Source organism: Coenobita brevimanus, chromosome 83 (assembly GCF_032717465.1).
Source record: "Coenobita brevimanus isolate Jiangsu-jjx chromosome 83, ASM3271746v2, whole genome shotgun sequence".
Lineage (NCBI taxonomy): Eukaryota > Metazoa > Arthropoda > Malacostraca > Decapoda > Coenobitidae > Coenobita > Coenobita brevimanus.
The window spans coordinates 1223818-1237500 of record NC_137036.1 but is presented as its reverse complement, the minus strand read 5'-3'; the positions used below and the strand labels follow the sequence as shown (position 1 = coordinate 1237500).

Here is a 13683-nt window from a genome sequence, read left to right as displayed (position 1 = left end):
TTACTGTTCATCTTCTGTTACAAAATATAGATCAATACAAATAATTAAAACTCAATAAGTAGGTTTATGAAAGGTTAGGTGGTAGAGGGAGGCCTTCACGCGGTAACACTGATATAGCTGGTCGGGTGCGCTGCCTGGTTATACACACGTCCCTCAACTCCCTTTCTATCTCCTGAAAGGACCATGGTGGACTGCAGGATGGGGGGGAACTTCAGCCTGCAGTCTACTGGGTTAAAGTGCATAGAAGCGTGAGATTACAGTTGCTACAAACCCACAAGTAATGACCGTTGAAAATCAGTCTATCTAACTATCTATTGCCAGACGCCATAACCCATAAGGGGTGGCCGTTTGTCTTTGAGTTAGTTGTTTTACGGGGAGGGGCACTAACCCTCCACCAACCCACTTGTTGACACGTAGGGAACACGTATGGGTTGGTTATATGGTTACCACCCAGCGTTATAAATGGTTTCCTGGCTTACAGGAAACCATTAGGCTTGTCACTCAATGTAAAGCCACCTGAAAAGGAAAGAAGAGCAATAAAAAGTGACAGGAAAGATGGGAGAAATAGGAAGAGAGGAGGACAGGCACAGAAAAAGAATGATAAAGGTGAAGGAAGAGGTGAGTAGCACTACATCAAGTGAGTGGATGATGGTGAGATATAGGAAGAGAGGAGGGCAGACACAGAAAAAGAACGATACAGGTGAAGGAAGAAGTAGGCAGCACTACATCAAGCGAGTGGATGATGGTGAGATATAGGAAGAGAGGAGGGCAGACACAGAAAAAGAACGATACAGGTGAAGGAAGAAGTAGGCAGCACTACATCAAGTGAGTGGATGATGGTGAGAAATAGGAAGAGAGGAGGGCAGACACAGAAAAAGAATGATAAAGGTGAAGGAAGAAGTAGGCAGCACTACATCAAGCGAGTGGATGATGGTGAGAAATAGGAAGAGAGGAGGGCAGACACAGAAAAAGAACGATACAGGTGAAGGAAGAAGTAGGCAGCACTACATCAAGTGAGTGGATGATGTTCGCCACCACCTACCACATGTAAGAGAGAGAGAGAGAGAGTATAAATTTAAATCTAACGTACCTGATCTTTCGTATCCACGCCACCACCTTCTCACAACCGCCCATTTTTTCAAACATGAGGGTCTGTGTGTTTAAAAAGCCACGGACGAACCCTGGCCAGTCCGAACCCAAATTAAATTCTTTGGTCCACTCCGTTTTGAGGAAGGGAAACTCCTCCAGCAGGTCGTGAGGCAGCCTGGAGGGAGCGTGGAGGTAAACAAAGTAGCAGAGCAGAAAAGGTGAATTCGGTGTCGTCATCTTCGTCATTCTTATTATTATTATCGTCATTATTTTCATCATCATCGTCATTGTCATCATCATTATTGCCGTTATTATTGTCATCGTCATCATTATTGTCATTATTCTCATCGTCATCATTATTGTCATCATTATCATCATTATTATTGTCATCATCGTCGTCGTCATCAACAATAACTGCTACTACTACTACTACTACCATCATCAGTTAATTTTACATAGTATATTTTAACACTAAATCGGTGAGGCACATCCGTTACGAAAAAACTCCAGGGCACTAGAATACATTAAAATCACCTGGCTTGTAGGAGGTAGGAGGCGGCGTGTAGTCTGGCCAACTCACGCATCACCAAGGACGCCTGTGCTGCACCGACCCCCACAGCGCGGTCCTCCATCCTATAGCCACACACGCGTAGGTTCTCGAGGAAGATGAACTCCTTCCCTCTCTCCAAGGAATGATGGAAGCACGTGGGGAAACACAGGGGCCTCTCTCCTATCTGCCTCAGGACTTCATTCAGTGAGGGAAGGACCTGTGGGGAATGTGGACTGTGAGTTTTGGTAGGGTTGGGGCGCCTTCACGTGGTGGCACCGATATAACGGTGCTGAAACTGCCCTAGTTCTCTCCCTATCCCCCAAATGTGCACTGAGTTTTGGTAGGGTTGGGACGCCTTCACGTGGTGACACTGATATAACGGTGCTGAAACTACCTTAGCTCTCTCCTTATCCCCCAAATGTGTACTGTGAGATTTGGTAGGGTTGGGACGCCTTCACGTGGTGGCACTGATATAACTGGGTGCTGGAACTGCCCTAGCTCTCTCCCTATCCCTCAGAAGGAGCATGGTGGACTGCAGAATGAGGGTAGCTTCAGCCTGCAGTCCACTGGGTTCACGTTTAGTTAAGCGTGGGGTTGCAACTACTGTAGGCTTCTACTACTACTACCGCTGCTGCTTCTCCCTTCCCTCCCTCCTCCTCTACCCCCTCCCTCACCCCCACTGTCTCCCCCCTCCCCTCACCCCATCCCAGCTCCCTGACTGTAACCTGTCCACAAGAAATGGGCCAATTTTTGCAGACAGTCAACCCCGGAGTACTTGCTTCCTATGTCCGCAAGTGTACAGAGAGAGAGAGAGAGAGAGAGAGAGAGAGAGAGAGTTATCCCAAAGTCTGAACGAATGCATAGCGCAAAGAGAGAGAGAGAGAGAGTTATCCCAAAGTCTGAACGAATGCATAGCGCAAAGAGAGAGAGAGAGAGAGAGAGAGAGAGAGAGTTATCCCAAAGTCTGAACGAATGCATAGCGCAGAGAGAGAGAGAGAGAGAGAGAGAGAGAGAGAGAGTTATCCCAAAGTCTGAACGAATGCAGAGAGAGAGAGAGAGAGAGAGAGAGAGAGAGAGAGAATCATCCCAGTCTGAACGAATACATAACGGAGAGAGAGAGAGAGAGAGAGAGAGAGAGAGAGAGAGAATCATCCCAGTCTGAACGAATACATAACGGAGAGAGAGAGAGAGAGAGAGAGAGAATCATCCCAGTCTGAACGAATACATAACGGAGAGAGAGAGAGAGAGAGAGAGAGAGAGAGAGTTTCCCACAGTCTGAACGAATACATAGGGGTAAAATCGAAACTATCTGAAACAGGCATCAGTAAATATATGATGTTTCACAGTGTTTCGCCGTATGTTAATATTCTTCACACGAAACTCGAAATATTTCGTGTATTATTTTCTGTGACTATATTTGAAGATGTAATATTATCTATCTGTCCATCTATCTAGCCAGACGCCCGTAAAGGGGTGGTTAGAAACAAATCGCCTCCATGTCACACTGTCCCCCGCCATTTCGCTGCCCTCCCCCCAGCGCATACCTATACCTCTCCACTCCATCCCACCATCTCATCCTGTGCCTCCTCCTCCATCTCACTCACATACATTCTCCTCGTCAGTCTCTCACCCTCCATCCTCTCCACATGGCCAAACCACCTCAGTGTGTTCCTCATAACGCTTCCTATCACATCCACATCCACACCACAACGTTCCTTTATATCCTCATTCGTCAGCCTGTCTCTCCATGTGACTCCACAGGCTCCTCTTAAATAACTCATTTCCACTGCTCTCACTCTTGACTTGTGTCCTTCCAACAACGTCCAAGCTTCACTTCCGTACGTTAGAGTTGGTATCACAATACTGTCATGTAGTAACTTTTTCACTTCCATGCTCACTTCCCTGTTTCTTATCACTGCTAGATAGATAGATATAGTTACATAGACAGTAGGCACATTGACAGATAGACACAGATAGGTAGATAGTTGGACAGATAGATATAGATATTGGCAGACACACAGACAGTTGGAGAAAGATATAGACTGACAGATACATAAACAGACAGATAGATAGACATATAGATAGATAGATAGATAAGGAATGTTGGCAATACAACGTTAAGCCACCGAGCCATTGTGTAGAAGCTGCTAGATAGATAGATAGATAGATACATAGATAGATAGGCACATTAACAGACAGACAGATAGATAGATACATACATATATATAGTTACATAGACGGAGAGACAGATGGAGACAGACAGATAGATAGACAGACACAGATATAGTAACATAGACAGACAGATAGACAGATGGAGACAGATAGACAAATAAACAGAGACAGATAGATAGACAGATAGATAAGGAATGTTGGCAATACAGCGTTAAGCCACCTAACCTTTGTGTAGAAGTGCTAGATAGATAGATAGATAGATAGATAGATAGGCACATTGATAGACAGACAGACAGATAGATAAGGAGTGTTGGTTATACAGCATTAAATCACCCAACCTTTGTGTAGAAGTTGCACTCGTTGACAAAGATCAGGTGGTAAAATTCATCAGCGTCAGCACCACGCGGCGTATTATATTTAACCACATAACACACTTCATTCTGTTCTCCAAGTTCTCCCTGTTCTCCAAGTCCTCCCAGTTCTCCTCCTCCACGTCGTCCTTGAAGGTGGTACTTGGCCCTGATGTTCCTGATCGTTGAAGTGTGACCGTCGAATTTTGAGGTGGTACTTTCAGAGGTCCAGGATGTCAACACTGCCTGGCCGCCCTTGTCCTTCGTCAGAGCCGCTTGGATGTCTCTCTCCCTGATGCTGACGTCACACACTGCACGTAAATAAAGTAGAATGATAAATGAATAAATACATGAATAAATAATAATGAAAAATATCTGCCTATCCACTACACGAGTCAAAGGCCAAAAATAAAGGAAATTAATATATACCTTATGTTGATTTAACCACAACACTTTAGATAGATAGGTAAATGAGAATCAAAGTCTGTCAACAACACTAGTCTGTCCACTTGTACCTTTCCTTCTTGCAGGAAGTTTGCTCTCATTCAGCCAGTCCCAAAGAAGGGTGACCATTCCCAACCCTCCAACTATCGTCCAATTGTTTTAACATCCTGTATCTCAAAAGTTTGCGAGTCAGTTCTTAATAGAAAATTTTTAAAGCATCTTTCCTATCACAACCTTCCTTCTGATCGTCAGTATGGGTTCCGTCAGGGATGCTCCACAGGCGATCTTCTCACCTACCTTTCAGACTCCTGGTACCATTCCTCCTATTCTTCCACTACGTCCAGTTTCTTTCCCATCCTGGCTTCTGCCTCCTGCTGTGGTCTGCCCTTCTTTTCTCCCTTGTTCAAAGTCTTTCCTTCCCTCAGATATCCTTCGCTTCCTTTTTCTCTAACCTATGTCCTGTCACTCTTCTGCTACGCATATCTTTACTGACGGCTCTTAATTTTGTCATGGTGTTGGGTTTGCCGTTGTGTTCCCAGACTCCTCAGTACACTTCCCTCCATTGCCAGTGTCTTACTGCAGAGCTGTATGCTATTCTTTTTGCTCTGAAATGTCTTCTGAGGTTCGCTTCTTCCACCTTTGTTACATTTTCCGATTCTCTCGGTGTGCTCACTTCGTTACACACCACGCCATCTTCTCATCCTCAAGTCACCCATATTCAGGAGTGGCTGTTCCGTCTTTGTGTTAAGAAAAAGTTGGTTCGCTGCCGCTGGGTTCCTGGCCATATTGGTATTACAGGTCATGAACAGGCTGACTCGTTGGTGCGCTTTGCTGCTTCCTCCTCTAGGTCCTGCCTCTGCTTCATGCCGGCTTTTGATTGTTTCCCTCTCCTAACCCGCCTCTTCCGTGATCGTTGGCAGTCCTCATGGCACCAACAGGTTCACAACAAACTTCATAGAGTTAAACCCTCTGTTCTTCCCCGGCACACATCAACCCACCCCAATCGTCGATGGGAAACAATCCCTGCTCGTCTTCGCTCAGGTCATACCCGCCTAGCTCAGTCATTTGATGCGTCATGACCCTCAGCACACCTGCTCGCACTATGCTTGCCCTATGACTATCCATCATCATCTTGATTGCCAGTCTACATTCCAACAACGTCTTGCAGCGTTCCCCTTCCTTTCCTCACTCCGTCGGTCCCCACAACTTACTGATTTCCTAGGTGACTCTCGCACTGTGTCTTTTTCCAATATTATCACTTTTCTTACTGCACTTCATGTCACGCGTTTAATATAATTATTTACCCCGCTTCCTTTTATCGTAGTGCTGTTTAGCCATCTTTTGGCTTGGTGCTAGTTTTTTTTTTTTTTTTTTCATTATTCCTTCCTTCCTGCCATCAGCATCTCACCACACACTCCAGTTCCTGGGGCTTTCCCCATGTTAACTTTATTCATTGCTTCCACAACTTCCATCCTACTGATTTCTTCCTCTCTGCTCACTTCCCTCCTTCTCCCAGCCATATCCCAGCCACTTATACTCGCATTACTTCCATTCTTTATGTTCAACAATACCTTAAAGTGTTCTCTCCATCTGTTCACTTTTTCTCCCGTCTCCAATAGTAATCTACCATTTTTATCTTTCACTCCCCAAATAACTTCTTTGGCACCCTGTCTAACTCTCTTTACCTCTTTCCAGAACATTTTCCTACATTCCCTCCACTTTACACTCAACTTCCTTCCAAATTCCTCGTCCACTCTCTTCTTACTCTTTCTTACTAATCTTTTCACCTCTCTCTTCCTCTCTACATATAACACGCTCTTCTGTCTCTCAGCTTCTTCCACGCTCCTGTTTCTCATCCACTCACTATATGCTTTCTTCTTTTGCGCCACAGCCTGTCTCACCTCTTCATTCCACCATGCTGTTCTCTGCCCCCCTTTCGTCTTCTCCTCACCCCATACACCACCTCACATGCTGCACAGATTTCTTCTGTGTTTGCACACACCTTCCACGTCCCCCATCTGCTCCAAGTCATATTTACCCAATCGCTCCTCTACTTCTCTCTTGTATTCTGCCTCTTTTCCATCCTCTTGTGACCTTTCCACCCTCCTTGTATGAACTAGTTTCTCCTGTCCTTCCCTTCCTCTATTCCTTCACTTCAATTCAACTTTGACTTTCACCACCACCAAGTGGTGATCATCAGTCCACTCCCCCAACCTCTATGTGTTCTTGCATTCATTACACACCTCATTCTATCATCCACACATATAATCATTGCCTTCCGTTCATTCAGTTCACCACCCACCCTTCTCATTCCTCGCCACGTAGGCCTATAGCCTACCTGTGGATCATTTTGTGCCTGAAATGGGTATTGGCTATCACCAACCCCCTCCCGGCACAAATGTCCACTAACACACTGCCATTCTCATCCACTTCTGCAGGCACACCCCACTCACCAACGTATAAATCATATAAATACGATAGTGCCAATTAAAATGTTGAAATTGAGCTCGCTGCTTTTTACTATCGTTACCCATATAATTCAGTTTTCTTTGACAACTTAGGTCGGTATGTTTTCTACGGTACGGTACGTAATACTAAAATGTTTTGATTGATTGACTTGCTTATTGAAGTATACAGAGTACATATACATCTAAATAGCCTTAGTTGTATTAAGTAGTCGCATTGATGGCTTTAATATTATATACATCAGTGTACGTTAATTCTGACGAACTATTGTAAGGACGGGAACGTATTTATAATGTATGATAATATTCTGAATGATTTGCTTGGGATTATTCTTATTATTCCATCACATTCTTGATTGATAGGTGATAATTTAAAAACCAAAGAGAAACAGTTAATTGCACCACTTACTGCTTGGGGTGGTGGTGAAGGGACAGCGGCAGCAGGATAAGTGGGAACGCTGGCTGTCTTACTTTGCTGACGTCATGCTGACGCGTACTGCTGATCGTACCCAACAAGGACAAATGTTGTACCAGGGATAAAAAACAGTACCTACATACATACATTGCCAGACGCCATGTATCCCAAACGGGGTGGCCAAGGGTTTAGAGTTAATTGTTTTACAGGGAGGGGCTCTTTGTCATAATTACCATCATCACCTAATCCCGTTTTGCTCCACCTAAACAGGAGTGAAGGGGCCCTGGGATAGGCTACTCAATCCCAGCATTTAACCAGATGGGTGTTGACGACCATCATCCACTCACATGATGTAGTGCTACCTACTTCATCCTTCACCTTTATCACTTTTTCTGTCTGTCCTCCTCTCTTCCTATTTCTCCCATCTTTTCTGTCACTTTTTATTACTCATCTTTCCTTTTCAGGTGGCTTATTATTGAGTGGCAAGCCTAATGGTTTCCTGTAAGCCAGGAAACCATTTATAACGTTGGGTGGTAACCATATAACCAACCCATAGTGTTCCCTACATGTCAACAAGTGGGTTGGCAGAGGATTAGTGCCTTTCCCATAAAACCACTACTGTGAGACAAACGGCCACCCCTTACGGGATTGTGGCATCTGGCTAGAGACAGGTAGACAGACTCAAGGTCCACCGTACTCAGTGGACCTTGAACAGACTAACCCCTGAGGCTGAGTGGCATCACGTGAGCAATAAACCCCAATCAACCTCCAGATGGAACCCACATACAGACGCCCGGTTGGAGCGTCGTAACCCACTAAACCCTACCATCGTACCTCAAATAAATCTATTATTGCAGGAAGGCCACATCTAACCCCTCCAGTTCGAAAAGATCTCTAGCGAATGAGTCTCGAGCGCTGCTTGCTATAAAAAAAAAAAAAATTGTGTAGCGGGTCAGGTATGTAGTGAGCTGTTTTGCCAAGGTGGACTTATATGCAATACTCATAATGGCAATGATAACCTGGGAGAGTGAGGAGTATACTGATAATCACTATCACAGTATCATACATTTACAATTAGTTCACAGGGTAAAATTACAGAATACTTGCGCTGGAACAAGGTACATGAGTAACACATGACTACGATTACGTAGCAGGGGGTGTTCTCGGCAGTCAGTGAGTGTAGATAGTCCTAGGTGCGTAAGTGATAGTAAGTGCTGTGTGTGTGTGTGTGTGTGTGTGTGTGTGTGTGTGTGTGTTCCTGGCCCAGTAGGTGAGGGCAGGAGGGAGAGCTGTTGTTTCGTCGGGGTCAGGACCAGTGTGCCATAGTGGTGTGTTGGTCCGGGTAAGAAGTGGACCTGAGTGCCACAGGGAACGCCTCAGGCGCTATGCACCTGCCGCCCAAGCCAGGCCCTGGTGCCTTGTGCACACGAGCTGGGTCGTGTGTGACTGGGTACCAGCACCCCTGGTTGTAGGTAGTTGCAAGGCGCACCACTGACTGCCTCGTAGTGTGGCTTGCAGGTTTATTCTGCGTCTGATTGGGTCTGGCACTCTCCACCCTCATTGTGTTGCTTAGTGGTTTTTAGCAGGGTGCTGGGGTCACGTGCTGGTGCCGGGTGCAAAGTGTGTAGGTTGTGTGGTGTACAGTATGTACAGTGCAGTGTGGATGTTGTGTGGTGCACAGTATGTGTATTGCAAAGTGTGGATGTTGAGTGGTGCACAGTGCGTACAGTGCAGTGTGGAAGTTGATTGGTGCACAGTATGTACAGAGCGAAGTGTGGAGGTTGTGTGGTGCACAATATGTGCTCTACAGATCTCTACTGTACCTAGTAAAATAGTTTGGTGGCGGCAAGAACATAATGAAAAGTAGGCAGTAGCGAACATCTTTTCCTAAGCGATTTACATTACTTATTGCTCTATACTGTCCTCTTCTGTGTTTCGCAAATTCATCCGATATCACTATAATCTACATAAATAATGTACTTTACCAGTAAAATGCTTTTGTCGGAGAGGTGCGAGCGAGGCTATTTAAATCCGAATTAGGCATTGAAGTGTGGCCTTACACCCCGAGGCTGCCTACAGTATACTGATGGCTATCTACCTACCAAGTTTACACCCCGAGGCTGCCTACAGTATACTGATGGCTATCTACCTACCAAGTGTCATGTCTTCACCACAAACTGCCTGGCTTGTGGTTCTCTTTTGAAGATTTTCGACATGGTGCATTTGGCGCGTGTCACGTGCCGCATGCACCGCCGGGGTGTGATGAGACCTGTCAAAAACCAGTCTTAAAGAATTGGCCATCATATGGTGCAAACCACGCAGTGATCGGGCATGTGGTTGCTGAGATATAAGCTTAATTCTCAAAATCTTTACGGTCGGGCCGGGCATGGAATAAAATTATACCACCCATGTCCAGAAATAAATCACTAAGGATGACGTGTTAGGGCACTTCCTTAAGTGACGAGAATACGAGCCCTAATGTGTTGCGGGGACGGCTCAGTGAGGGTTATCAGTGCCATCCTGCATCATTTATTCACTTCCTAGTCCCACACCCACACCCACACCACCAGACTGAACCTTCCTCAGCACATAACGTTACATTCGGATTATCCTGTGTTTTTCACCACACTATGTAAAGGTTTATGTCAAGGTTTTGAACTGATGGGATACTAGACAGCATTCATTAGTTATCCTGTATGAAAGGCCTTTTCTATGTTGAATGAAGTCTTCTGGAATGCTAATTAGAGAGCAGGAAAAAAAGACGCACCACAGAGCAGTCTAGCTCTCTGATCTCGAAAACGTATAAAGCTAAATCTTTGAATATTACACATCTGACAGCCGAAGGATGGGACAAAATGTTACATCGAAAAACTGTAGACAAATATTTTCTGCAGAGCGGCAGAATCGTTGTCGCTCTGCTGTAGCTGTTTCTCTATTTTCTTCAAGTGTGTGGCAAGACCCAACCCATCTTCTTTTACAACAATGAAGAATGCAGTCGATCAAAAACTACATCGTCCTAAAGAAGATAATAGGCCCATTTCTACCGCAATGATTGTTTTGAATTTAAATGTTTGGCGTCGCTCTTGGTGTGGGAAAAAAACTTCTTCATTAGTTGAAAATATGATAGGCTACTGCAAGCAAAGGGACATGTTGATGTCTCATATGCCTTTTCTGCCATCAAACATCAGTAAAACTTGTAAATTTAATCATACATGGCAAAAACTTGAGAAACGGTTGCTGATAAAGTTTAGTTTGGCGTCCGAAAGAGGACAGCACAAGTATTGTATAGTTGTCAACTAAGCGCTTTCTTCGCTACATCTAGCAATGTTTTTCATTGGCGCGATATTCTCGTAATAATAGGAAGCTTATTAATACCTCTTTCCTTTGTGATTTATTTTCTTTCATGATATGTAGCCATTTTTAATATCGACCTATATTGCAAGAATAACATAAAGAATAACATGATCATTTGTGTGTTAACTCGGGAAAAGATGCGACGAAAACACGGGCCTGTTGTATTTGATTGGAAGTTGATTGATTGATTACTATATATTGTTGTAAAGGTATACAGAGTACTTATACAACAAAGAAGGTGGTGGGTCTTACCACGTAACATCTCCTTCAGCAAACCACCGACTGCTTCACGCCCGCAAATATTATAGCTATAGTACAAATTATAAAATGAAATGGAGTTTATAAGATACATTGCATACAGGAGAGAGAAGTAGCATCAGGCAGTATAGAAGCATGTCACAGCAGCATTTACCCGAGCTTAAGAAGTTTTGTTCTGGAAGTATACGAAGTACATACACAGCTTAAGGTGGTGAGTCTCGGCATACACCTTTAGCAAGTGGTGAAATACAAATTGAAATAGGTTAATAAGGTGTGGTTATTACATGGTATATACGGTAACAATATAGTGTACCTATAGGCTGCTTTGCCCAAAAGAAGGGAAGTAACCGAGACAGGACAGCACACTCCCAATTTACTGACACACACACACACACACACACACACACACACACACACGGAAAAAGAGGACTTGATGTACCTTCAGTGCTAGATCTAATATTTACAAGGCAAGAAAATGATACTGACAGTTTAATATATCACCCTCCACTCGGCAAAAGCGATCATGCAGTACTAAATTATAACTTCAGGATAGCATATGACATAGTAAACAGCAATGATAGTTACAAAAAGAGCCTAAACTATAAAAAGGGAAATGATCAAGACCTAAAGAAGTATTTCTTAGAAGTTGATTGGGAAAATGAGCTTAGAGGACAAGATTTAAATGCTGTATATAAAAAATTTTGTGAATTTTATGAAATAGGAGTCCAGAAGTACATCCCACAGCACAAAGAAGCAGATAAGAAAATACAGAAATGGTTCAATACAGAATGTAAAAAAAAAAAAAAAAAAAAGATTTGTTGTGGAATAGATACAGAAGACACAATAGTGAAAGGACGTATAATAATTACAAACAGGCAAGAAACGACTATACAAGAATAAGGAGGGAAGCCCAAAAACAGTTTGAGGAGGATATAATAAATAAAAGTAGTGATCAACCAAAGCTGTTTTACAGCTATATCAGAAGCAAAACTAAAGTAAAAGATATAATACAATCCATTACGGACGAGGGAATCACTTATACGCAAGAGAAAGATATTTGTGAAGCACTAAATAAGAATTTCCAATTAGTTTTTACAGAAGAAAAAAATTTTGAGTGGGACTATGTGGAACACGCATGTCCACACATACTACCAGATATACAAATAGCAGAAAAAGTAATACAGGAGGAGTTAAGTAGATTAGACAGAGGAAAAGCAAGTGGCCCTGATGAAATTTCATGTTGGGTATTACGAGAATGTGCAAAGGAGTTATGTAAACCATTATTTTTAATTTTCAAGAAATCTTTGAGTCAAGGGAAACTACCTGATATTTGGAAAAAAGCAAATATAGTCCCCTTATTCAAGAAAGGAAATAGACAAAATCCACTCAACTACCGACCAGTATCACTGACCAGTGTTGTAAGCAAGGTATTAGAAAAACTTATAAGAAAAGCTTGGGTAAATCATCTAGAAGAACACAGTATGATAACAGAAAGACAGTTTGGTTTCAGAAAAGGAAAATCATGTGTTACTAATTTGTTGAGCTACTATGACAGAGTAACAAACACAGTACAGGAAAGGGAAGGATGGGTGGACAGTATCTATTTAGATTTCAAGAAAGCTTTTGACACAGTACCACACCAAAGACTTTTATGGAAGCTGTACCATCAAGGAGGAATTCGAGGCAAACTGTTTTGTTGGATGCAAGACTTTCTCATAAAAAGAGAAATGAGGACAGTACTAAGAGGAAACTACTCATCATGGAAAGAAGTGACTAGTGGAGTACCACAGGGTTCAGTGCTGGCACCAATCATGTTTTTAGTGTATATAAATGATATAAACAGTAACGCTGGAAATGAGAGCTATCTGAATATGTTTGCAGATGATGCAAAAATACAAAGGAGAATTACTAACACAGACTCTTGTAAAGAGCTGCAAGAAGAATTAAATAAACTTCATGAATGGAGTAGTACATGGCAAATGGAATTCAATGTGGACAAGTGTCATGTAATCAAGTTTGGTAAAAGTGGAAAAAGACCTGATTGGGATTATAAGTTAGGAAATAAAACCCTATACACATCAGAAAGAGAGAAAGACCTAGGTGTGATTATCAATAATAGATTATCTCCGGCTGACCACATCAGCGAGAAGGTACGGAACATGTATACACTGCTTGCAAATATGAGAATAGCATTCACATACATAAATGAAGACATGCTAAGAAGGATAATAAGATCATTCATTAGACCAACCCTGGAATATGCATCAGTAGTCTGGAGTCCTCATCTCAAAAAGCACGTAGACAAGATTGAAAAAGTTCAAAGGGCCGCTACAAGATGGATACCAAGCTTAAGGGACCTAAGCTACGAAGAAAGACTAAATAAACTGAATCTACCAACACTACAGGAGAGAAGGAAAAGAGGTGACATGATAATGCTATATAAATGCATATCAGGAAAGGAGAAAATAGACATAAATGATTACTTAACATATGGAGAAGCATCAGCAAGAGGACACTGCAAAAAATTGCAGAAGAAGAGAGGTGATAAAGACGTAAGGAAATTCAGTTTCCCAAACAGAGCAATTG

At 43.0% G+C, this 13683-nt stretch overlaps 1 protein-coding gene across 2 annotated transcripts in view; it reads right to left on the bottom strand.

Annotated features, from left to right (window-relative positions):
* Window positions 1-7525, bottom strand: part of LOC145409769 (uncharacterized) — a 265348-nt gene extending 257823 nt beyond the window's left edge. For both annotated transcript variants that reach the window (XM_080280070.1, XM_080280069.1), the window contains exons 1-4: window positions 7480-7525; window positions 4150-4472; window positions 1624-1856; window positions 1091-1264 (exon numbers count right to left, since the gene is read on the bottom strand). In XM_080280070.1, the coding sequence (XP_080136196.1) occupies window positions 1091-1264; window positions 1624-1856; window positions 4150-4472; window position 7480 (731 nt within the window). In that variant the 5' untranslated portion in view covers window positions 7481-7525. The remainder of the gene's footprint in view (window positions 1-1090; window positions 1265-1623; window positions 1857-4149; window positions 4473-7479) is intronic.
* Between the last annotated feature and the right edge of the window lie 6158 nt (window positions 7526-13683).